Raw genomic sequence first — 27,372 nt, 5'->3', positions numbered from 1 at the left:
CTGGACAAATATGGTCCACATGTAAAATCCCATTCACTTACATTGGCTGAGCAAAGAGGCTCCCTCTACTGGAGTAACTCTGTCTACCACATGCAGCTCTTCTGTAGCAATCTCTCTAATGAAGCATTTCGGTCTCCTAGTGGGTGGAGCTCCAGACTTAGACTACAGAAGACATTTTGCGTCTGCATGGTGGTATGTCAAATCAATTGTGTGTCTTAATGCTTTCCAGTTTGAACATTCAAGCGATTTTACACTATTCAACTCAACAAAGGCAAAACAACTCAAATAAATGTTTTCGAGCAGTTTGTGTGACACAGCGAGCGAGCAGCGTCGGCGTCTAGCGTTCGCGCGCCGATGAGAGTTACGCTTTCCTTCTTGCGTTTCAACGGACAATTTCATAAACCAAAATACATGATATATTGGGGTGTCTGTTATGTATCAAGTGAACAAACAGTTGATAAAGAAATTGGGTATCAATATATTTAATTATGAATTATTGAAGGGGTCTAGTGATGCCGCTGTGATGTCCTGTTAGATTTTTCTCTATCGAGACAGCGTTAGCGTATCAAAACTTCCGAGTATGATGTTGTTTAATTGTCTCTGACAACCACGCAATCCTCGAGCGAGATCATTTTTGCTCGCATCTTCCACGAAGGTTTGTTGGTTGTGTACAATGGTTGCCTGCTTGAACATTCAAGCGATTTTACACTATTCAACTCAACAAAGGCAAAACAACTCAAATAAATGTTTTCGAGCAGTTTGTGTGACACAGCGAGCGAGCAGCGTCGCGACTAACGCTCGCTACGCCGATGAGAGTTCAGCTTTCACAGCTTCATGCGTTTGAGCGGACAATTTCATACACCAAAATACATGATATATTGGGGTGTCTGTTATGTATCAAGTGAACAAACAGTTGATAAAGAAATTGGGTATCAATATATTTAATTATGAATTATTGTGAACAACACGGATGCCGCTGTGGTGTCCTGCTATATTTTTCTCTCGAAACAGCGTTAACAGCTTAAACAAAATACTGCGTTATTTTTGCACATACAGATACATTTAATACATCGTCACAAACTATGAAAGTTGTACTTTTATTTGTTGTAAAATAAAGAAAATAAACCGTGTGCTCTTTGTCTAAGCGAATATCTTTCTGAAACACGTCACAAAAACTTACACAAACATGAAACATATGTCTAAAGAAAGTAGGGATGGGCTGATCAATCCTAACGTATCAAAACTTCCGAGAATGATGTTGTTTAATTGTCTCTGACAACACGCAAACCGCGAGGCGAGATCATTTTTGCTCGCATCATCATGAAGGTTTGTCGGTTGTATACAATGTTTGCCTGTTTGAACATTTAAGCGATTTTACACTATTCAACTCAACAAATGTCAAAACAACTCAAATACATGTTTGCGAGCTGTTTGTGTGACACAGCGAGCAGCGTCGGCGTCTAACTCCACGCACTCCGATGTCTTTCGCTGCTGCTTGCGTCTGAACGGACAATTTCATACAACAGAGTGTCAAAATACATGATATATTGAGGAGTCTGTTATGTCTCAAGTGAACAAACAGTTGAGAAAGAAATCTGGAATAATTATATTTTATTCTGGCATTATTCCAGATGACGTCCTGCTATATTTTTCTCTCGAAACAGCGGAAACAACTTAAACAAAATACTGCGTCATTTTTGCCCATACTGATACATTTAATACATCATCACAAACTATGAAAGTCGTACTTTTATTTGTGTACACTTAAAATAACAACAAAACCTTGTGCTTTTGTAAAATAAATAAACAGGGTGCTCAGTCTCTGTCTTCGCGATTATTTTTCTGAAACACGTCACAAAATTCAAGTGAACAAAATCAACCATTCACGCAGTCTGTATTTTATCATCTCACAATGAATACAAATGCAACAAGCATGGCACAAAACGAAAATAATGATACTTCTCAGTTCTCAAAAGATTAAACTGAACTGTGCCTTAAGTATCGTATCATGCGATAAAAGCCTCTTAAAGAGACAGTAACAATTTAGCCTTCGTCCTGAACATAGACATTCCCAAGTAATTGAGAAGTACAAATGGTATTATTTTAAGTTTTTTTATTTCTCTCTTACCTTGTAAAATGCCACGTTTTTGAATGGCATGTAAACACAATCACTCCATTTTTTCACTGGATCTGTTGCTATTTTAATGATTTAAAAATCAAAGCACTGACCATTTAAAGTGTGAGCTTGTAGGCTACATTTTGAAATAGTTATAAACAGTCACAGCTATACAGTGTTATTATGTGCCTAGATAGTCTTTCAAATAAAATTGCTTGTGATATGCTTATGTAAATCACACAAAAAAAACAGAAAAAAATCTTAAGAGAGAAGTGAAAGTGAAAGTAGAGATTTTCAAAGTGATTTTTCATTCAAAGTGATACAATTTCCACGCCATTTGTCTAAATCTTCTGAAACTTGGTGTACATGCCTCATTCCTCATGGGGAACAAAAAAGCCTTAAGGACCCATAACTTTCACCATGATGGATTTTCCCGTACGTTGAAAATTTGCGAAAACCTAAAAATACTCTTCTTCTCCTGAACCGTAGCTCCAATTGACTTGAAATTTGGTACACATTTGTAGAATGGACATCCTTGAAAACATTACTTAGGAAAAATGAATGTGATACAAAATGTCTGAAAGGAGTGTTTATGTAAATGTCCAAATTTTAACAATATATACCTGTCAATAAATCAAATGTAATTTTGACTGATGGTTTTTCAAACCTAACATGCTTCAAGATGACATCACTCTGAAGTACTGCATAAAGAATGGCCGACATTAGCCCCTAGGGGCGCTACAGGCCATGTCGAAATTCCCATTTTCTGGTCTAAAATGTTCTAATTTGGTACAATGGTACTACAGGCCAACAGGAACCCACAAACCAAGAATGGCCGACATTCAGCCACTAGAGAGCTAAAGGCCACGCCAAAATTCCCGTTTTCTGGTCAAATTTTTTTTTAATTTGGTACATTGATACTACAGGCAGACAGGAACCCACAAACCAAGAATGGACAACATTCACCCCTAGGGGGCGCTACAGGCCATGCCAAAAATCCCATTTTCTGGTCAAACATTTTCTAATTTGGTGTATTGATTCTACAGGCCGACAGGAACCCACAAACCAAGAAAGGCCCACATTCGCCCCTAGGGGGCGCTACAGGCCACTCCAAAATTCCCATTTTCTGGTCAAATATTTTCTAATTTTGTACATTTATACTACAGGCCAACAGGAACCCACAAACCAAGAATGACCAACATTTGCCCATAGGTGGCGCTACAGGCCACGCCCCAAATTTTTTTTTTTCAAAATGATATAATATCCACCCCATTTGTCCAATTCTTCTGAAACTTGGTGTACATGCCACATTTCTCATTGGGAACAAAAAAGCCTCAAGGATCAATAAGGTCCGGTATGGTTTTCCTGTACATTGAAAATGTTTTGTTTAGGAATCAGACAAAGACATGTTTTTTGAATTCCTTAATTGGGAGGGTTTATCCCCAACCATCTACTGATCAATTTTAAATGATTTGCCATTTTGAGGAGGAATCCGCATTGCTGCTTGCAGCTATATTTTAAAGTCTGTTATTTATCAAACATATTAAATATGAAATATTTTACATACATGATTAGTTCTAATACAAGGCACAACTGATCTAAAGGGGATGCTAAGGGGAAGATGGTGGTTTTACAAAGGGGGGGGGGGGGTGCTTTTAGGTATTTCTTGCAACAAGGGGGATCGTATTTCCCCTCAACTCCAGCCCTGTACGGATGTTTAACACTTAAATGAACGAATATCAAAAACGTTATAAATACCTGCATATTTATTATTCATACTGTTGTTTTATTTTTTACATGTATGTGCTTAGTTCGTTCTGAAAATGTAAAGAAACATATATATTGATACATATGATTAGAAAGACAGAATTAATTTGAGATTACCTGGCAACTCCATGAGTCAGCTGATCAGATGATTACAGTAGAGGCATATCGGCAGCGCTCTTATACAATAACACGAATTTGGATGCGACCTTTATTTCATTTTTAAATAGCCATCATGACAAGCATACCATCTAGCAAGCGATTCAATGATGACAACTACAAAAACTGGTTAAAAACAGCCGAGAGCCTTGCCATACTGAGGAGCCGTATTCAGGACTTCGTTGAGCAGGAAACCGAAACTTATCACAGCTCTCTTCGGAATAAACCTGCTCTAAATGGACGGATCTGTAAGAACAATTGCGATAATAAGAATAACAAGGTAAATATCAGCTTATTAATGAAAGGAATTAACCTTAAGCCCAAGCAACCTAAATTATGCAAGACTTCCTTGAGTAGTTTATTGTCTGTACGGAGATTATCAACAGTAAACACACCCTAGAACCCAATGCATATTATTTCTAAGTATTTGAGTAGGTTTAGCATAAAGTTGTGAGGGAAGCAGGCTGGCATTTTGGATGTGTGATTTATAGGACAATAATTATTGTGCTTTAGATCGGGGGTTTTAAACTAGACCCAGAAACCCCCATTCAGACTCTCATCCAACCCAGAGACACCAGTGTAAAAGGTACTAAAATAGACTTTCTTACTTTCAATAATTTCGAAAGTTTCAAATGAATTTAACAAACATTATTACCTCTAGTGTTTAAAAGTGCACTCAGACGAAAACAGTAAGTTTTCGTCAATATTTTCTTGGATTTACACTGACACTTGGTTCATCCACGAGTGAACGTGTCCAGTAATTGGGCGGTTACTGAGATTAAGCGAGTAGTATTGGGCTGGTCATGTGATCTAACATGGCTGCCTCCGTGAGGGGACCCTCTCCATGTAGAATAAAACAACTTTTATAAGGTTACTGACATGACTAGAGTCTTCATCTCATGTGAGTCTTCATTATATATATATATATATATATATATATATATATATATATATATATATATATATACACACACACACATTTCAAAATTGCAGTTCATTCCTATTGGATTAAAGTTTTTTTTTTTGAATGCAGAAATAATTAGTCCACATTTAACCATGTTTAGAAATACATTCTGAAACATATACTGTAGAATATATATATATATTTCATATTTAACAAAAAAATCTTATATGATGTATACAAATAAGGCAATCAATTATGTGCTTGGACCACTGATAAGAGCGCACACATTTGAACTATTGAACTTCTGACTCCCAAATCTTATCATTACTGATATACAGTCCTTGTGACAACTTCCTTGTGTTACAACTAGCTCAGGTCTGACCTATGCCACACCACCCATGTTATTTTTTTTTTTGGATTGAAGAAAATATTAAGTAAATAAATTATAAATTGGTCCTTTTTTTTGCAACAAACACATAGGCAATCTGCTGTAATTGTTGCATGTGCATTTTATACAAAGTGGAAAAATACAAAGCAATTGATCACAAGGAGCCAACAAAATTAGCACTGCCGAATTGTAAAATTTCAAAAGGATTCCAGAATAGCACTGCAAGGCAGATCTGTGTTAAAAGTGTGTAGAGCAATAAAGTCAATGAGAAGTTATTTTTTTATCATACTAAAAAGTCAAGATTGTCTAATTGTCTTTAAAAAAGTACCCGTCTCTGAAATTGTGGTTTGCTGATACCCATAGTCTCGTCTTTGCGATGTTTGTAATAATTGGAGGGATGAAATCGAGGCCAATCATAAGGCAAAGAAAACTATACACTGGGGAAACTGCCGACCACATCTATGGTCAAGAGAAAAGTGGGAAGTCGCCAAGGTAAGTTACTTTTAGAGTTGCTAAAGTAGTTGGCCTACTTTTAGAGTTGATTATGACATTAATTGGTGATTACTGTGCATTTATACTGATGATTAAATTTATATTTACATGATTACATGTTATATGGTGATTATATTTAGTGTCAAGAACAATCATTCATGTCTTTATAATAGATGTCTTTTAGAGTAGAATGTGTTGATTGCATATGTGTTGTATATTTCTCATGGCAGGCATATATGTCGCGTGGGCAAAGGCCGCATTGCAAGTTTGCCCAGTTTGATGTTTCCGCCATCCTTAACTTTATGAATTTCTGCAAACATTTCAACGACTTTCCAAGACGATTTCTGAGCAATGTAAGTTTTTTACATTTACTCATTTGGCTGACGCATTTATCCAAAGCGACTTACAAAAGAGGAATGTATTTATCATAAGCATTCCATCTTAAGGAGACAGTAGTACGAAAAGTGCTAAATTACAAAGTTTCTCTAGCATCAGAATAGTAGTATCCGATTGCACATATCCTTGTTTTTTTTTCCCCTTCAATTCTTCAACACATACATGTTTAACGTTCAATATTTTTCTGATCTTTTAAAATAAGAGTACACTTTTCAAATACTGTGTGCTGTATTGTTATGGTGGTTTACAAGGTATTAAAATGTATCATGTTGTGCTGGATTTTTAACACATTTTCCCCTTGATCGATTAAGGTAATAAATGTGCGGAACAGTGTGATGCACTCACCTGACATGAAAATAAGCAATGAGGACATGACCAGATATCTTCACAATGTCCTGGAGTTTGCAGAGGACCTTGAACCTTATGCCCCAGAACTCAAAGAATTAAGAGAAGAGATAACACAGGTAGATGGCAAATTAATCACGTAATTATCACAAACAAGTGCAGCCCAGTTATTGTGTTTTTCATAGGCTATGTTTAGAATGGAATACTAGTTTACTACTTACTGTATATTGCACTGTATACACTGTATTTAGTTGGTGAAACAGTAGGCATTGCTCCACAATAAACGTTTTAAACAGTAGAATGCTACATAATTGTGTCATCATGTGAGTGGTGTCCAGATAATCAATATAATTTATTATTAATAATAACTGAATTCAGTAATTAAACGTTTTCAATGTTCTGTGTAGTTTAACAACATTTTGGACAAGAATTTCTGTCAAACCTCGCAAAATGAAGTAGATGGCAAACTGGAAGATATCCAGAGCGTGAAAGATATCCAGAAAGTTCTGGATCGTGAGCACCAAGCTATGAAGGAAAAGATTGAAGATATTCTCTTCCGCTTTGAGGGGAACCCAGATAAAACCGCCAAAGTAAGTAGATGTTTAACATTGTGTATGAAAAGAAAACTAAAGAAAACAGTCCCTAAAAGAACATGGAAAAAATACATCTCACCAGTGTTTTATGTAGAACTGTTGGATTAAGCTGTAATGGGCAGTAAATCTGTGTTTGTCTCTGTATTTTAAGGAAGAACCACAGGGTATGAACAATCTCCTGGACTTTCTGGACCAAAACAAAGACCTCCTTGAGAACTTGGGCCCTCAGGTCACCAAACTTAAAGAGATGCAGGACAAAGTAGATCAACATGATCATCAGATCACCAACCTGACTGACAGAGTGGACCAACTGGAGCAGGTGACACATGGTGGGTAAGAAAATAATAACAAGGTTGTTCACCCACAAATACATAGCTTTGATAGGTGATAAAAGATTTGGAAAATGCTTAAGAAATAACTCTATGGCTGAACTTGATTCAATCATGGACAGTGGTTCCACGTGTTTGAAATGAGTTTTCTTATATTAAAATTACCATGTAATATTAGCTTAAACACTTGTTGTAACCTTACTGAATCAAAATAACTGTGATGTGCTAGCTAGGGCTGGACTGGTAATCTGGCATATCGGGCATTTTCCCGCCTTTGGGGCCGATCAGGGGCGGAATGGCCATCGGGAGAACTGAGCGGGTCGGCCGCAAAACTGGCTGAATGGGCTGCGATAAGCTAAAACGAGCTGCTGTGTTACGCAGAACGGACCACAAAATGGTGCCGCAATATGCGTAAAAGGACGGTGGACACCCCCACCCTCAACAACTTTTGGGCCAGTTGCTATGTAAAATCCCAGGCCAATCACCAACCTAGTTTAGCACTAGGGCTGCATATTTTATAGAATTTATCAAAATATTGCAAATGTATATATTGCGATATTCATATCTATCAATAGCTATCCTGTGAAATCGAACATGAATTACAATGTAAGAATAAATATTTTACAACACAGATTCTTTAAGGATATCACAGAATATGGTGAAATTAACTTTCAATTCATATGCTTTTTACAAAAAAATAAATCATTGAAGATACATTTTAATATCTGCTACATAAGGGGGCTTGGGTAGCTCAGCGAGTATTGATGCTGACTACCACCCCTGGAGTCGTGAGTTAGAATCCAGGGTGTTCTGAGTGACTCCAGCCAGGTCTCCTAAGCAACCAAATTGGCCCAGTTGCTAGGGAGGGTAGTCACATGGGGTCGCGATTAGTGGTTCTTGCTCTCAATGGGACATGTGGTAAGTTGTGCGTGGATCGTGAAGAGTAGAATGAGCCTCCACATGCTGTGAGTCTCCGTGTGTCATGCACAATGAGCCACGTGTTAAGATGTGTGGATTGACTGTCTCAGATGCAGAGGCAACTGAGACTTCTCATCCGCCACCCGAATTGAGGTGAGTAACCGTGCCATCACATGGACCTACATAGTAGTTGGAATTGGGCATTCCAAATTCGGCAGAAAAAGAGGATAAAATATATATATATATATATATATATATATATATATATATATATATATATATATATATATATATATATATTTTACATAGCTGTACATATTATACACAGTCAATATGCAATTTGGAACAAAAGACAACTATGTTTGTGGCCTGTGGGATATATGGTCCATTTTTATTATGTTCTGCACTCTCCGATGACTTCTTCATAGGATTATCGTATGACATATCTCATATTGTATTTTCCAACAACTTATCGCATTTTTACCCCATATCGTGCAGCCCTAGTTAGCACAGCAATTGCTCAATGGATAAAGCAATATCTAGAATACTGTAAATGTATTGGACCTCAACCTAGGCTCAAGCTCCACTCATGATGGTAGCCGCCAAAGCTCCAACATAACAGAAATTCTTGTAAATCTCATAACAAAACATTACACACTAAAAAGTCTCCCCATTATATTCATCTTTCACAAAGACACATAAAATAACACTTAATTTTACCAAACAAAAAATATTAATGTTGTCCCAACACAAATGGATTAAGTAAAGATGACAAGACTCAGTTAATTAAATCTCCCTTGGTTACATGAGTTTTTTGAGTAATATGAACATTGAGTAAAACTAACTATAGTAAAAGTTATTTTTTTAAGTGTACAATGATTTTGATATTTACTGGATATTTACAGAGTTGTCTTTAGTGTCAGCATTTTGCTGCTTATGATTGAATTAAACAAATATAAACATTGTTTCATCAGAAAAAAAATTAGCCATCATCATCATTATAAAAAATTAGTTTCATCACTGTCATGCTGTTAATATTTAAATAATTTAATTTAGTATTCATTAATTGAATACTGATATTTAGTTTTCATGTGATCCCCTGTTTTACTGTGTAATATAACAATAAAATATCATACAGGTCCTGAAATACCCAATGAAATACCCAATGTTTTGCCCTTCACAGATCCAGTGTGTTCTGACAAACCACCAAGATACAAGAATCATCTTTTAGAATATTCTCGTGCAAAGAAATGGCTAGATCCTACATTTACTGAGGACCAGGAAGCTCAAGGTAACGATCCATCATCAGTTCATACTCTATATGTCCATCTTTAAATGCATATTAGTCCTTTAGATTAACATGTAGTTTTTACGTAAGATATACAGGAATATATTCACAGGAAATGCATGAAGGAAAATAATAGAATCATTTTTGTAAATGAGGGATACAAAACATAAATGCAGTTTCTTTTAATTCAGGTCAGATTCCACAGTTATTCATATAAGAACAGAGCAGGCCAGGTAGGGGTTCTGATAGGAAACCACGCTGCTTTATATGGTAAAGTGGCACAGAGGTAATCTCAGGCTCAGCTGGCAGGCTTCTACTCATTTTCCAGGAGTCAGGATGCACAGATTTTTTATCAGTTTGCCAGAATTGTTTTTTCCAAGGGTGTATGTTTGGTTTTAACTTTAGTAGGGATGTTTTTAAAATCAATCATGTATACAGATGGACCATGTTTTTACAGTACCTGAAGTAAAATGGCTTCTTACAGGTAATCAGTTACTCTTGTTTAGAGAAAGTATTTTTATTAAGTACGTAAATATCTGTACACCACATTTTGGACATAGAATAAAAACAAGCTTACAACATGAAGTTTGATGATTTTGTTCAAAATAAACACATTTGAATGTTTAAAGGGATAGTTCACCCAAAAATGATCATTTACTCACCCTCATGCCATGTCTGATGTACATGACTTTGTTTCTTCTGCTGAACACAAATTAAGATTTTTAGAAGAATATTTCAGCTCTGTTGGTCCATACAACGCAAGAGAATGGTGGCCAGAATTTTTAAGGTCCAAAATGCAAATAAAAGCAGCATAAAAGTAATTCATAAGACTTCAGTTGTTAAATCGATGTCTTCAGAAGCGATGTGATGTGATAGGTGTGGGTGAGAAACAGATAAATATTTATAGTCCTTTTTTACTATAAATTCTCCTCTCCGCCTAGTAAGTAGCAATATGCACAAAGAATGTGATTCGCCAAAAACAAAAGAAGAATGTGAAAGTGGATATTTATAGTAAAAAGGACTTAAATATTGATGTTTCTCACCCACACTTGTATCGCTTCTGAAGATCTAAATTTAACCACAGAAGTCAAACTAATTATCCTCAGTCATGTTTCTTGCTAATTCTGCTAATATTTTTAATAGTCTTTTTCAAACATTGCCTAGTGAAACAGAAAATGTGCAGACTATAAATGCCTTCATATTACATTCAATACTTATGTTTATTTCTGTCACAACTGTAATCACTAGCAATATTGATAAGGTATATTCAATAGTCTCATACCTTATAGGAGGTAGTGTCAAGTCCCTACTGTCCATATCCAAATCTTTTCCCATGCTAAAGTTTTTTTAAGAGCTTTTGAAGAAGATCTAATCAATGGATTTGCCAAAATTTGTAATGTTAATGGTATCAAATCTTTTAAAAGTTATATAATGGTTTTGATTAAGGCAGTAATAAAGACTGCTGTGCCATTATTTGAATAACCACTCTGTCATACACAGACATGTGGTATCATACATTTTTTTAATTTACCCAAAATGTCTTGAAAGACATGAACAAAATCCAACATCCCTGGTTGGTTGTTTTTTGATCAGAAGAACATTACCGGTAAGTAATTTAATTTCTTCTCTGTACAGGCTACAGGGGTCGGGTGGAAGTGAATGGACAAATTTTCACCGGCAAAAAGGTGTGGAATGGCAGGAAGGCTGCCCATCAGGAGGTAGCATGCATGGCCCTTGAGCAACTGAAATTACAGGTTGACACCACAAATGAACCATCAAGCTCTTCAGCCTCATCAGTCATTCAGACTGACATGTCCAGTTCTCCTTCCTCGGGTAATACAAAAAAAAGGAAAATTGCTGTATTTAAATGTGGTGCGCAGTCCTGAACTGAGATGAAAGTATAACATCTATTTCTAACTTCTGACATTTCAGGGATCACTTTCTTTAGTAAAGTGACTGTGGTTCTTAATCAAGAAGTTGAGTCTGATGGATGCTATTCAAACAAAGAAGAAGCAATTGAATCATCTTATCAGGTTTTATGGAAACATTTACAAGGTGTTATGAACCCAATACAAGGTAATGCATGAAATGCTTAGGTTAGGTTTTAAAGATGTAGGAATAATTTAATATCAGTGTAAAGCTACACTATGGCATAGTCTATTGTCATCTCTAAAGGGCCTCCCACTTATTCTTGAGGAGGAATGTTTTTTCTGTACATTTAAAATACTTAAAATTAAACTAAAAATGAAAATTATCTCATCATTTACTCACCCTCATGCCATCCTAGATGTGTATGACTTTCTTTCTTCTCCTGAACACAAACGAGGTCCTTTCAATGCAAGTGTATGGTGACCAGACCTTTGAAGTTCCAAAAAGCACATAAAGACAGCATAAAAGAAATCCATGCAACTCCAGTGGTTTAATATGTCTTCTGAAGTGTTATCATCACTTTGGGTGAGGAACAGATCAATATTTAAATATTTGTTTACTATAAATCTTCACTTTCCTTTTCAGAATGTGATGAGATAATGAGTTAAAGATGATGCAAGCTAATCTATAATTTATATATAAGATTAGCCACACCCCCTCTTTCCAAATCCCTGCAATACAAAGATATCAAATGAGCTTTATTGAGACCGACATAGAGCAAAAATGGTTGTCAAAAACAACAGCATCAAAATAGCGCCCTCAACTGACAACTTTTATGAACAACATAGCTTAAAAAGGGCATTATACCTCAGTAATTCGCTGCAAATACAATACTACGAGAACGTGCAAAATAATTGACAGGCAGAAATCATCAGAGACTGTGGTCAGAGGACACATTTTTGTTTGCTGTTTACAGAGTCTAGAGAGAACGATATCTCACAACACTTATTTCATTAATATCTTTCAGAGAGATCTTTCCATGAAAAAATAGCTTACAGCACCTTTAAATATCTGTTTCTCACCCAAAGTGAATGTATCGCTTCAGAAGTCATATGGATTATTACACTTATGCTGACTTTGTTATTTTTGGAGCTTGAAAGGTCTTGTCACCATTCACTTGCATTGTGAGGACCTACAGAGCTTGTAATATCTTTCCAAAAATCTTCATTTGTCTTCAGCAGAAGAAAGTCATACACATCTTCAGAACGCATTTGAAGAAAAATATCTTAGCTCAGTAGGTCTTTAAAATGCAAGTGGATAGTGACCTTTGAAGTTCCAAAAAGAACAGACAGTCAGCATAAATGTCATCCAAACATCTCCGCTGGTTAAATTAATGTCTTCTGAAGTGAAACGATTGCTTTTGCTGCAAAAAAGATGAATATGTACAGTAAATACTTTTTTAACTATAAATAAATTGCCGGTCAGCAGCAGTACGCGCATGTGATGTAATCGCGTTGGCATGTTCAGAACAGACGCACATTTATTTACTCACAATAGTGCATTTGTGTGCTCATCCTGGATGTCTCAACTGAGAGGAAAACATGAAATTATGTCCGTAACATGCCGACGCAAATACGTCACACGAAAGGCCGCTTGTACTCCGCCCTCTCGAAAATGCACATACTGCTGCTGACCAGAAGTGATGATTTTCAAGTACTTAACAATTTATCTTTTCACACCAATTCACACGTTTAGCTCGAGAAGACATTAATTTAAACAGCGGAGTCATATGGATGAGGTTTATGTTGACTGTCTGTTCTTTTTGGTGATTCAAATGTCTGATCACCATCCACTTGCATTTTAAGGACCTACTGAGCTAAGATTTTCTTTTTTCTTCAAATATGTTCTGAAGAAATAAAGTTATACACATCTGGGATGGCTGTAAATGCTGAGAGAATTTAAATTTTTCGTTGAAATTTCCCGTTAAGGCTAGGGAGGGTATACTTTCTTTTTCTGCATGCATACTATCTTCAGATTTTCAGAAAAATAAGATTTCACAATAGGCATTTACCAATGCTACAAATAGAAACCAAGCCTACTTTGTGATATGCTTTTAGTACAGTTAGCGGCAGACGCATGTGCCGACCACTCAAAAACACGGACTGCGCAGTGCACGTACTCTGCTGATTACATTTGCGTCATGCATACTGTGTGTGAGATGTACCAGCATGCAGAAAACCGAAGTATACTTTGGCCTTTATTGTGTCAAACATGTCAGAATTTCATATTTTTTTTTAAATAAAGCCATTTCTGGTTTGTGCAAGAGAACATACAGCTTTAAAATGATTTTTGGAACAGCTCAATTTCATTTTCATTGCATCAGGTCGGACATACAGGTCCGTGATCATGGAATATTTCATGAAGTGTGGTTTCCAAAAACCAGCAGAAGTCTTTGATCCAATTGATGAGAACACAACCATCTGCAAGCTCAAGCTCAGCGGTTCATTTACTTTTTATGACAGAGGTGATTTCAGTCCTGCTGTTATTGATCAGTTAAATTCATCTTTAGTTCACAAAATACATTTATTTTGATTTAAAAGCTTATTGTATGTTGATCTTGTCTTCATTTCTTAAATTGCTTAGTGGGCTCCACCAAGAAGAAACAGGCTGAGCAACAGGCAGCTAAAGTTGCTCTGCAGCATCTGTCAGGGATCCTCAACTCTGCTCCAATATCCGATAATGAGACGAATTTTAAAGGTGTTTTGAAGGAGCGTCTAGAGGGCCAAGGTCTTAAAATTCCCATTTATGAAACAGAGCAAAAAGAAGGACCCAGCGTAGAGTCAGAGAACAGTGGCACCAGCCAAGAGCATTCAAACTGTGAGTATGACTTGGCATAAAATTTGTGACATATGGAATTGTGCAAGGTATTTTGAGATATTTTGGCGAAACATAATAAAGTGTTGCATACTCACACACTGTTTATCCCTCTTGGTTTCTTTGTTTTTTCTTCTCATATATTGGAGTAGCATCTGTCACTCTGGCTAAAGTGAAACAGGATTCAGAGCTGGAGTTTGAAAGCATCTCCACACCACTGGAGCTCTCATCACACCAAGATTCAGTCAGTGATACTGTTCCTCTAACGTTGAACCCTCAAGATTCCAGTTCTCCTAAAAAGGCCAAGATTGATTGTCCAGGTAATGGAGCATACATTCAAGAAGAAGATGATGTGCTATTGAAGGAGGCGCCAGTTAGAGTATAATGAAAGACCAAAAAACAAAAAAGTTTTGTGTAGTTTCCCAATGCTTTTATTTAAATGTAATTTCAAAACATGAACAGGGTGCATGTACACTCACTGAGCAGTTTATTAGGAACACTATGGTCCTAATAAAGTGCCCGACATGGTCTTCAGCTGTTGTAGCTCATCCGCCTCAAGGTTCAACGTGTTGTGCAATTTGAAATGCTATTATGCTCACTACAATTGTACAGAGCTGTTATCCGAGTTACCGTAGACTTTGTCAGCTTGAATCAGTCTGGCCATTCTCTGTTGACCTCTCTCATCAACAAGGTGTTTCCGTCCGCAGAACTGCCGCTCGTTGTATGTTTTTTGTTTTTGGCACCATTCTGAGACTGTTGTGTGTGAAAATCCAAGTTAGCAGTTACAGAAATACTCAAACCAGCTCACATGACACCAACAATCATGCCATGGATGAAATCAATGAGATCACATTTTACCCCATTCTGATGGTTGATGTGAACGTTAACTGAACTCCTGACCCATATCTGCATGACTTTATACATTGCACTGCTGCCACATGATTGGCTGATTAGATAATCGCATGAATAAGTAGGTGTACAGGTGTTCCTAATAAAGTGCTCAGTGAGTGTATATTGCAAGTTGACAGACTAAAATGGCAGAAAAATGTTATAACTTAATAAAATGTGTTTTTTTTTATAATGAAATGAAAAACTTAAAAGTGAAAGAACAAATAAAATAAAAAACAGAAGAGAAAAATCTTAAACAGCAATTAACAAACCAATAGATAAATAAAAAATAAATACAAACAAATAAATAAATAAATAAATGGTCACATATACATATTTAGTCACAATGTGCAATTCCTCTGCCATTAGCAACAACAGATGAAACTGCAAAAGTAATGTTTCCCAAACACCCCATCATTCATTGTTGGCCAAACATTTAGTCCCACCCCAAAGTCATGCCATTGATCATTTCTTATGTCAAGTTGTAATAACAGTACGAAATGGTGAAATACTAATTGGCTGGTACAAAATGTAAAACTTTTACTCCCATAGAGAAATACTGTCTAAATAAAACAGCAAACAATGGTTTTATGATTTTTCCTAAGTTTAACTCCTTATCCCAAACCTAAACCTAACCATAATGTTTAACCCCTTACCCCAACCCTACAGTAAATCTAAAAAGTGTTGGATAGGATGTCTGTATTGTATTGATTTGAAATTCAGTTTTTTTATTCGTTGTTATAAAGTCGTCATTTTACGTACAAGCCAAGTAGTACGATATCTTATGAATTTGCCATCTCGTACAAATATTTGTACAATTGTTTGGGCCACTCAAAAATCAAAGCAATGTTGAGTTTTGATTATTTTGTGACAGGTACAATATTAGGTGAAAGGTTAAAAGTTAATCGAAGTATTAAATAATGGTGCATAGTCCTTATGCACAAATTTGAAAATCAAGCATAGCATCAGTTCAGGCAGGTCACGTGAGTCAAGCTCGCAATCAGCTGATCCTCAGCTGATCATGATGTCCAATACAGTACAATACAATTTAGACGTTTATCAGAGCGGCCCTATTTAAGTGCTCCATTTCTTCATTGCCTTAGCTGCCTTTTCATTACATGGATCCAAACTGCACTGAACACCCTCCTCCATCCCCAGCTCCACCTCTTGTATGGCAATTTTGCTTTTAGTTTTATCTACATCTGTCTTGTGTTCTGCACACCAAGACTACAATTGTTTGCCAGTTTGAAATTCCTATCTTCAATGTGTTATTGCACGTTGTTCTTGATTTACCAACTTGAAATACAGTATTTGAAGTTCATTAAGTGTCCATTTAATGTATTGTGCAATGAACAATGTTATAATACCTCTACTGGATCTGTTCCATGCACGGATGGGTGGAGAGTTTGCCCAGAACAGAACCATACTGCCTACATCATCATATTGCTTCAATTGTCTATAAGTGAATAAAATAATTCAAGTCAAGTATTCATTTGATGGATGTAGTGCTGACTGAAATATATCTAATTATGATTTTTTACATATCAGGGTCTATATACTTTGGTAAAGTTACTGTGGTCCTTGATCAAGAAATTGTGTCTGATGGACGTTATTCAAATGAAGAGGAAGCAAGTGAATCAGCTTATAAGGTTTTATGGCAACATTTTTGCATCAGTGCTCCAAAAGAAGGTAAAGTATAAAGCTTAGATTATTTTTCAAATATTTTTGTCTGAGCTAATATATTGACAGCTAAGGTTTTTCACTGATTCTTGAGGGGTAAGACTTAAAGGTCTTATTGTGAGGCAAACCTGTTAGCATTTACAGCATATTTTGAATAAAGATAAAGCTGTAATTAGCATTATTGTTTAAGATGTTCTGTAATTAGCATTATTGTTTAAAAATGATTTTCAGAATATCAGGTTGGTTTTTATTCCCATTACAACAGGTCAAACATACAGGTCAGCAATCACAGAATATATCAGCGTGTGTGGTTTCCAAACACCAGAAGCAATTTTTGTTCCGACTGATGAGAACACAATCATCTGCAAGCTCAAACTCAACGGGCCTTTTACTTTTTATGACAGAGGTGATTTCTGTCCTGCTGTTATTCATCAACTACATACCATTTGGGTGAATGTCTGTCTAGAATTGTCATATTTCATCCCAAAATCTGTTGATTTTCAATCAAAAAATATTTATTTATAATAATTGATTCAGTGGTCTGTTAAAATGTGAAAAGCTCATTTGAGTAATTCTCATTAGAATAATGCAAAAACTAAAAAAGCAGCTATTATTTAAATGATAAAGTACATTTGTAAAGAACTATAGTAATATACATCATTGCAGTATTTGTCATTGGAATTTTGCTTAATTCTCATGAAGATAATGTTACAGTGAAAATCTAAAATCCAAATAAATCTTAAACTGGATTTACATTCTTTATGAAAAATATCATACATTTTTAGGGTGAAATATGTCATAATTCCTTATGAGATTACCAATTTATCTTCTCTTCACTAAAAGAGTTTTGGTTACATTTTCAAGATGTTTTATGTTGATCTTTAGTCTTCATTTCTTAAATTGCTTAGTGGGCTCCACCAAAAAGAAACAGGCTGAGCAACAGGCAGCTAAAGTTGCTCTGCAGCATCTGTCAGGGATCCTCAACTCTGCTCCAATATCCGATACTGAGACGAATTTTAAAGGTCGTTTGAAGGAGTGTCTAGAGATGCTGAGTCTCAGCAGTGCTGTCTATGAAACAGAGAAAAAAGAAGGACCAAGCGAAGAGTCTGTGATCAGTGGAATCAGCACAGACCGTTCAAATTGTGAGTTTGACTTTAGTTATTTTTTTGTTTTTTATGCTCTGGCATCTGTGGCAAATGGAATCGTGCAAAGTATGTTTAAGTTTTTTGGCTAATTATAAAAGAGTTGTAGTATAAATTACACCTCTCTATTGCCAGTAAACCTTTTTTTTTTTGTCTGACTAGTGATTTTTCTGTAGTATCTATCACTCAGGCACCAGTGAAACAGGATTCAGAGCTGGAGTCTGAATGCATCTCCACACCACTGGAGCTCTCATCACACCAGAAGCCAGTCAGTTATACTGTTCCTCAATTATCAGAGCCTAAAGAGTCCAGTTCTCCAGGCTCACACAGGAAAAAGGCCAGGATTGATTGTCCAGGTAATGGAGACTACAGTCTTAATGAAGAAAGATGATGTGCTATTATTGCGAGGGATGCCATTGGGGGGTGTTTCCTTTGATAAAAGTAGGAAAATAGATGTTTCAAAATGATTGAATAAATATGATAAGTATTTATTAATAAGGTATTTGCAGGTATAAGGTACATGTTTGTAACATGTTTGTCTTTTCTTTTTTCTTTTTACAGAAATAGACGAACTGTTTAATGTATATAATCTGAAGCCACCACATGTGAAATTTGAGGACATCAATTATGATGAGAATTTCATATGTACTGTGGGAATCAACTTTGAAAATTTTAGTTTTTCTAACAACCAAGGCTATGACACTAAGAAAGAAGCCATTCGAAAAACCTACCTGTTGTTCGGCTGCACATTGGCAATTTTAGATCCTAGCACAGGTACATTGTTGCATATTATGAATACTTCTGCATTCTTGTAGCATAAATATTCCTTATACATAGCTATATTTATGCTGCTTAAACAAAGCTGTTTTTTAATATCTAATTCAAGATGAAAAGAAGTCCAGTGAAAAGGTGAAACAACACTTTTCTCAGAACTCTCTTGCCCTTCCTCAGGAAGATTTTGAGGCCTCAACAAAACCATTTTATTGCTTACTAAAGAACATAACTTACAACGTTGTCTATGAGGGACAAGGTAAGTCGTTTTGTCATTTGATGTTGCGTAGAGTGAAGCAACAGGGTTTTTTTTACTCAATTAGTAGAATCAAGTAGAACAGGGTTGGTGACCTTTTTTAAATTAAATTCCATTTTTAGCACCCCTACCCCTATTTCGATTTATTATTTTCAATATAATACCGTTCAACCGAACTAAACTGTGCAACGTAACTGACCTTAGTGAGAGCGATCCACTTAGTGTAGTGCAGATCAGTTTCTGGTTTGTGCAGTGCTGTCTGTGCCCCAGTGATTTGCGCAAGTAAACAGATTTCTGATTTCAGGTACAGTATGTTGCATTGCACATCCCACTTGAGTGTTTGGCTTTGTCTACACCTTATAACTAAATATGAGAGGCTAGACAAACTAGGATTTCTGCAAGAAGTTCAACATTTAAACTAAATAAACTAACTTACTGGGCAAACAAGCTTCTTTTGCTGGCTAAAAATTTATAATGACATGACTGTATGCTTTTGTTCTGCAAAGATGATCGTTTGGTGATATTTTTCCTATTTGTGCACATTCCTGAAATTCTTGACATGCGATAGGAAAACTCAACTAGTCGAAGATTGGTTAAAACTAATCGTGGGTTTGTGGTGGCCATGAGTGACGTTCTTTAGTTATTCATTTTCCTCAACAAACTCATTTGACATGTAGGGCATTAAGGTTGTTGTGTTGCAGAAAACATGGCCTGAATCGCAGAATTCAGTTATAAAAGCGGAATTAACCGTGAATCATGGAATGTCACAGGATTTTACATATTTGGTTAATGTATAAATGCACCATTAATCAAATTAAAATCATATGTCCTAGTGCAATGATTAAACCCCAAAAGGCTCAGATTTAATAAAAAAAAATAGCCTACACGGTTTGCATGAGCTTCGTGCTTTAACAGAAAGTGAATGTGAGAAGCTGCCTATACACTAACCGCAAGATTAACATCACATGCGCTCTGTGTGTGTGTGTATTAATGTCAAAGAGCAGAGCACTTTATTCACTGTAAAGCAATATATATACATATACACTGGCGGCCAAAAGTTTGGAATAAAGTACAGATTTTGCTGTTTCGGAACGGAAATTGGTAATTTAATTAATCAAAGTGGCATTTTTTTTTAATCAAATCTAGGCCCCATTTCCAGCAGCCATCACTCCAACACCTCATCCTTGAGTAATCATGTTAAATTGCTAATTTGGTACTAGAAAATCACTTGCCATTATATCAAACACAGCTGAAAGCTATTTGGTTCATTAAATGAAGCTTAATTAGGACCCAAGCACTGAAAGTGCGAGGGGGGGGGGCTCTCTAGCACCACCTAGAACATGGACATGTTCGGGAGCTCTGTAGCACATCCCTTTTGAGCTACAGTCACCAAACTTTGTACACATATAGATCTCATCAAGCCAGACAACTTTCGCGCTGACAGTCATAAGCTTTGCCCAACAGGAATTTGGCCATTTTGGATTGTTTGAAAAATGCATGCTCTGGAATTTGAAATACTCCTGCCTGGGATTTCATGTTACAGGTACCAAATGTGGGCAACATCATGCCAAGACATTGACAATGCAAAATTGCGAAAGGACTTTTGATATATCAAACGGTGTTGCCATGGCGATACGATAAAATAACATAAAAAAATTGGAATAAGGAAATGTCTCATATATTCTGCGTTACATTTACATAAAAATTTAGCCAAATATTTGTCTTTGCAGGCTGATCAAATTAATGTGGCTATTGTGGGTCATGGTCGTAGCGCCAACATCTGGTGGAAGGAAGTGTGTCACTTTTAACAGACTTTAAAATACCCCTATTATGTTTACCTGAATTACTAATACATTTTTTTAGAATAATGTCAAGACAGTGCAGATTTAAAATTCTGAAGGGATTCTTGATATCTTAAACACTGTTGCCATGACAATGCAGTAAATGTCATCATTCCTTTTTGTGTATATTCACATGTTTTGAGGTATTTGGCACGCTTGGATTTTCAAGTTTATTGTTAATAAACATATTTCTTATATTTATATGAATAAAATATAATAAAATATTAACTGAAATGTAAAAATACTAGAAAATAATGCATATGTCTATCCCAGTTCTGAGTGCAATTACAACAAATTTCCAATAGAGGGCAGCCAAGCTCCATTGTTGAATGATTCCCAACTCAAAGTCCTTTCAGATATCTAGAAGGGATCCCTCTTTTGTCAACTACTATGCATAGTCTGTTGTGTATTACCAAGTATGTGTAACTACGTTCTTCAGTTAACTATGTTTATCAAAAGAACAGCAGATAAGTTTAAGATCCGTTTAAGATGGCTAGCAAAATAACAATGTCTGTATCTTTGAAAAAACAGCTTGTATTCGGTAGCAATGACATCACTCTCCACCCCATGTGCAAAACCAAATGCATTAAAGCATGTGAATGGCACATAACATGATTTCAAATACTGAGCTGAAATTTCAAACAAATATTTTGAATATTAGCTAACATATAAGACTATGCAATTACACAAACATGTCAACACAAGTCACGCCAGCTTCTAGCAGAATTAAAACTAATAAATGTATTCAGAGCTGGAATAATTTCACGGCTCCCAAAAGCTATCTTATGAAACACAAAGAAAGGAATATGTTATGATGTTTCCTTTAACAGCACAAATCAACAAAAATGAACGACACTGGTTTGAAGCGATTTGGTGTGAAGTCACTGCACCCGAAAAGTTTCATGTTATTTATAAGGAAGATAAATAGTTACAGTGTTTGTTTTAAAGACACAAATCAGCACAAACGAACGACTCACTGGTTCAGAGCAATTTGGACCTATACATTTCCATGACTTCCAGGAAAAACACAAGTTTAAAATTCTGTGATATTTCCAGGTTTTCCATGACCGTAGGAACCCTGATTTTAAAACTACACCACATGTTGTTTAAATGCTGGCATCGTTGGTCTATGGTGCTTTAGTTCACTTCTTCCATTGTATAAATTAGACTGAAGGTTGCAACCCCTTATGTTGAACCCTTATTAATAACACCTTATTAAACAACAGTATACTAATTGGGTACAGAAAGATATGTGTATTTAATTTCCTGTATGCTTGCCTTTCTGTTAATATGATATGGTCTTTCTTAGGGTCCTCAGAGAGTGAAGCCAAGCTAGATGCTCTTCAGAAAGCCCTAAGTTCACTGTCACCTCTATTTAATTATCCTTCACTAACTGGAGCTAATACTGCGGAGGAGGTGGAGAATCAGCTGATCTCCATGCTGAAAGGGGCTGGGCAGAAAGACCCCATTATATCCCCTAAAGACCCTTTGAAAAAGGCCTGCATCCAGATATCTTTCAGTGACTACACAGTGAAGTGCACATGCAAAAGCTCCAAGAAAGCAGCTCGTAATCATCTTAGTTCACGCATACTGGGCCTGCTGGGGGTAAGGACAGGTGAGAGCAATGATATGCCAACAGTTTCACCTAATTTGTCTTTCTTGAAGATGAAAAACTGTGACAAAAAAAATGAAATTTATAACAATAAAATACACTCACCTAAAGGATTATTAGGAACACCTGTTCAATTTCTCATTAATGCAATTATCTAATCAACCAATCACATGGCAGTTGCTTCAATGCATTTAGGGGTGTGGTCCTGGTCAAGACAATCTCCTGAACTCCAAACTGAATGTCAGAATGGGAAAGAAAGGTGATTTAAGCAATTTTGAGCGTGGCATGGTTGTTGGTGCCAGACGGGCCGGTCTGAGTATTTCACAATCTGCTCAGTTACTGGGATTTTCACGCACAACCATTTCTAGGGTTTACAAAGAATGGTGTGAAAAGGGAAAAACATCCAGTATGTGGCAGTCCTGTGGGCGAAAATGCCTTGTTGATGCTAGAGGTCAGAGGAGAATGGGCCGACTGATTCAAGCTGATAGAAGAGCAACTTTGACTGAAATAACCACTCATTACAACCGAGGTATGCAGCAAAGCATTTGTGAAGCCACAACACACACAACCTTGAGGCGGATGGGCTACAACAGCAGAAGACCCCACCGGGTACCACTCATCTCCGCTACAAAGAGGAAAAAGAGGCTACAATTTGCAAGAGCTCACCAAAATTGGACAGTTGAAGACTGGAAAAATGTTGCCTGGTTTGATGAGTCTCAATTTCTGTTGAGACATTCAGATGGTAGAGTCAGAATTTGGCGTAAACAGAATGAGAACATGGATCCATCATGCCTTGTTACCACTGTGCGGGCTGGTGGTGGTGGTGTAATGGTGTGGGGGATGTATTCTTGGCACACTTTAGGCCCCTTAGTGCCAATTGGGCATCGTTTAAATACCACGGCCTACCTGAGCATTGTTTCTGACCAAGTCCATCCCTTTATGGCCACCATGTACCCATCCTCTGATGGCTACTTCCAGCAGGATAATGCACCATGTCACAAAGCTTGAATCATTTCAAATTGGTTTCTTGAACATGACAATGAGTTCACTGTACTAAAATGGCCCCCACAGTCACCAGATCTCAACCCAATAGAGCATCTTTGGGATGTGGTGGAACGGGAGCTTCGTGCCCTGGATGTGCATCCCACAAATCTCCATCAACTGCAAGATGCTATCCTATCAATATTGGCCAACATTTCTAAAGAATGCTTTCAGCACCTTGTTTAATCAATGCCACATAGAATTAAGGCAGTTCTGAAGGCGAAAGGGGGTCAAACACAGTATTAGTATGGTGTTCCTAATAATCCTTTAGGTGAGTGTACATACAGTACAATACCATGTATATATTGTGTAACTACATGTGTTCATGTGCAGAATTCTCTACTACTGAGGTTGAGGTACAGGTAGGTTTAGGTGTAGGATTATGGTTAGGGTAGGTTTTGGGTTAAGGTCAACAATGTAACTACAGATGTATATAAATGCAAGAACAATGCAACAATTCATATGTACATACCAAGTACACTGTATCAAATGCTGAAGTACACTGTAGTTAAATACACCTAATATAAAGTGGGTCCAAATAACCTAACCTTTGGCGTACGCTTTGACACATCTTTACTTTGGTTAAGGGGACCTAAATCATAAGTCGAAGCCCTCTGGGCTTTTCATTTAATGTGTAAATTATTCATAGTAGCACCATACAGTATTTAATTTAGATTAAATTAAACGAGGCTGTGAGGTCTCACATATAGCACAAGATGTACCGCAACAGCTAATCTTAACAGGAATCTCCAGTTTTATGATGGGAATATAATACTTTTTCTTCCATTCTAATCCTTTCATAGAACCAGACAATTCATTTTCAAGAAACTGTTTAGATGAGTGGTTTAAAAAGCAGAATCTGCCACAGCCAGTGTTTGAAGACACAGAAGAGACACTTGGAGCAAAAGCGACTTTCAGTGTTCAGTTAACCTGCTACAGTCCAGGTGAGCTATCACAGTCTGACATATACCCTCACAAATACTCAAACTTTCTTTCTGATACAGTATATATATATGTTGGTTGATACTTATTCATTTATTTATTTATTTTTAGCCTGGGAATACAATTTGCAAACAGCAAAGAAGCAGCTGCTTGAGGAGCTCAGAATCAACAGATTTAAGTTTCTAACTGACTAAACGTTTGTAAATGTATTTTGTCGGGGACTGGGTAGCTCATCGAGTAAAGATGCTGACTACCATCCCTGCAGTCGCAAGTTTGAATCCAGGGCATGCTGAATGACACCAGTCAGGTCTCCTAAGCAACCAAATTGGCAGGGTTGCTAGGTAGGGTAGAGTCACATGGGGTAACTACTCGTGGTCGCTATAATGTGGTTCTCAATCTTGGTGGGGCACGTGGTGAGTTGTGCGTGGATGCCACGGAGAATGGCGTGAAGCCTCCACCAGCGCTATGTTTCATGCTCAACAAGCCACATGATAAAATGCGTGGATTGACAGTCTTACCGTGCGTTCACACCAGAGGCGGCGAGAGCGTCAAATCGGCCGGAAGTCATTCATTTTCAATGACAGCCAGCGTCTTGGGCAGTGTGGGCATCAGATGAAAGTTCAAGTGCAGTCAACATTATGGTAATGAGCTGTGACGCGGTTCGGCGGCAACTTATTGGAGTTCTGAAGATAAAATGGAGGAGAAACTAATTATTGCCGTGGCCGGTTTCCCAGTAATATATGATCTGTCCCTGTTTGCTTACAGGGATATAAAACAACCAAGACCACAGATATTATTACAAATTTATTTTATTTTGATAACAAACAACTATAATTTTAATTACTTTCTGCCATCGATCGATTTCTTATTTTCACATTTTAAAGAGTTCATAAGGATATACGCTACTTGTGATAGGTCAGCAAAAAGTAAATGGTCGACATGTCTGGATGTTTAAATTGCGGCCCCTTTAAATATAGTTCACAAAACAAAGCATTCTGAACAAACGTTGCCGCCTATTTCAACTACGTCCTCGAGCGTTGAAGGCAGGCCAGCCAGAGCGAATTTTGATGCTCTCACCGCTTCTGGTGTGAACGCACGGTTAGACGCGGAGGCAACTGAGATTCGTCCTCCACCACCCGGATTGAGGGGAGTCACTAGGCCACCATGAGGACTTGGATCACATTGGGAACTGGGCATTCCAAATTGGGAAGAAAAGGGGAGAAAATCCAAAAAAAGAAGAAAGAAAAAACAGAAAATGTGTTTTAGCTAATATTTGATATCTACCCAAAATTCAGTCTAAATGGCCTATTCACCTGTAATCATTCTGCTTTTTTATGGTGGTGGTATTTTCTTTCTTCAATTCCAGTATTTATTTACATTGATTAATTTGGCAGTAAAGCTACAAGAATGGAACATAATGCATGAAACCACTTTAAAGATATTTATACCAAAGGTATACATATATGTGTGTGTGTGTGTGTGTACAAAATACTTTTAAAATCAACAAACATTTTAATTCCATTGATTGCGCAGCCTGAAGTTTAATTCATTTTCCAATGTGTGTTTTAAAAAATGTCCTTCTGGTCCATTCTCTGCACTGAACCTCTCACCTTGAGGTCTCTCATTTAGAATTTCCTTCAATTTCCTCCTTTATTTTACGTGCTTTTGACTTTTGACACAGGAACTTGTTCCTCAGACGAAGCACTAGTTACTAGTTAACCAAAAATCAGACCAGCAAAGAGCCAGTGATAATTTCATAAGAAAAGAAATAGTCTCTGTGTAACAGGAGCCGTCTGTAGCCTTTAGATTCCTTGATAGCACGCCGACCTCCCATGCTGGCATCACCGGTTCGAATCCCGCTCTGAGTGGGTCTAGCAGGACCGGTTACAGTGGTGCCATGACCCGGATGGGAGTGAGGTTTAGGGGGGTGAGTGCAATGGGAGCCAGCTAGTATATGATAGCTGTGCAGTTTGTAATCCTCACTCCCCTGGCCTCAAAAGGCGCACTAGTGACTGACGCTAGGGGCTGCAGCCTTTAGCCTCCTCATTAGCGCATCCGCCTCCCATGCCGCTCAGAGCGGGTCTAGCAGGACTGGTTTCATCTGTAAACTACAGTATAAGTGTTTTCTCAGTGGAATTAGTTCAGGATGGAGAGATGTTGTTTTTTTAACAGATTCGAAGAGGTTGTTTTTGCTGGACAAGTCAAGCAGTTGTGAAGTAGATATAATTCAGATACAGCTATAGACAAGCAACATCTGTTTTTAAAAGTTTGGTAGGCAAACTTCTTCCAAATTCATTCCTGTCTTGGGTTCAGAGCTAGCATGAAACATTAGCACTTACTTGAACATTCAGTATATTAAAATAGCATGTCTTCATAGTTTAAAACATGCAGTTTCCTTAAATTTGTCTTGCAAAGAGCTAATCGAATTCAAAATTGTGCCTTTAAGGTTACTCATGTGATTTCTGAACATCAACATCTTTCTCATGTGCATTTATTAATGGCCTCTATTACCCATGTTTATGTATTTGTTTAAACTGTTGACAATGAACTATAAAAACTGTTTACAGTTATAATTTGTGATAACATACATTAAGCACTGAAGATGCATAATTAATTCAATAATCATGCAATTTATTTTTTATATTTTCCATTGCCTTGTCAGATTTTAAGTACTGAAGCTTGATTGCTTTTATAGACTTTAGACATTTTAGGGATACACTGTCGATGTCTGACTAAATGTGCAGAAATAAAGACATTTGGTGGA

General features: G+C 36.9%; 1 protein-coding gene across 2 annotated transcripts; it reads left to right on the top strand.

The window, feature by feature from the left end:
* The first annotated feature begins 156 nt into the window (after positions 1 to 156).
* LOC127638103 (uncharacterized) lies at positions 157 to 27,372 on the top strand. Of its 2 annotated transcripts, none has more exons than XM_052119452.1 (21): positions 157 to 192; positions 5,695 to 5,823; positions 6,054 to 6,176; positions 6,531 to 6,683; positions 6,972 to 7,154; positions 7,309 to 7,486; positions 9,588 to 9,695; positions 11,328 to 11,525; positions 11,625 to 11,768; positions 13,945 to 14,085; positions 14,205 to 14,438; positions 14,588 to 14,755; positions 16,872 to 17,012; positions 17,269 to 17,409; positions 17,912 to 18,145; positions 18,322 to 18,501; positions 18,707 to 18,919; positions 19,032 to 19,175; positions 22,323 to 22,628; positions 24,470 to 24,610; positions 24,720 to 27,372. In XM_052119452.1, exons 1-21 carry the CDS (start codon positions 187 to 189, stop codon positions 24,800 to 24,802), a joined length of 3,348 nt encoding a protein of 1,115 aa, XP_051975412.1. In that variant the 5' UTR covers positions 157 to 186; the 3' UTR covers positions 24,803 to 27,372. The 2 variants fall into 2 exon arrangements, with proteins under 2 accessions (XP_051975412.1, XP_051975411.1); XM_052119451.1 differs by lacking the exon at positions 157 to 192 and adding an exon at positions 4,028 to 4,319.

This window comes from Xyrauchen texanus, chromosome 46, assembly GCF_025860055.1.
Source record: "Xyrauchen texanus isolate HMW12.3.18 chromosome 46, RBS_HiC_50CHRs, whole genome shotgun sequence".
NCBI lineage: Eukaryota > Metazoa > Chordata > Actinopteri > Cypriniformes > Catostomidae > Xyrauchen > Xyrauchen texanus.
Note: the sequence above shows the minus strand (reverse complement) of the source record. Positions and strands in the feature narration are given on the sequence as shown.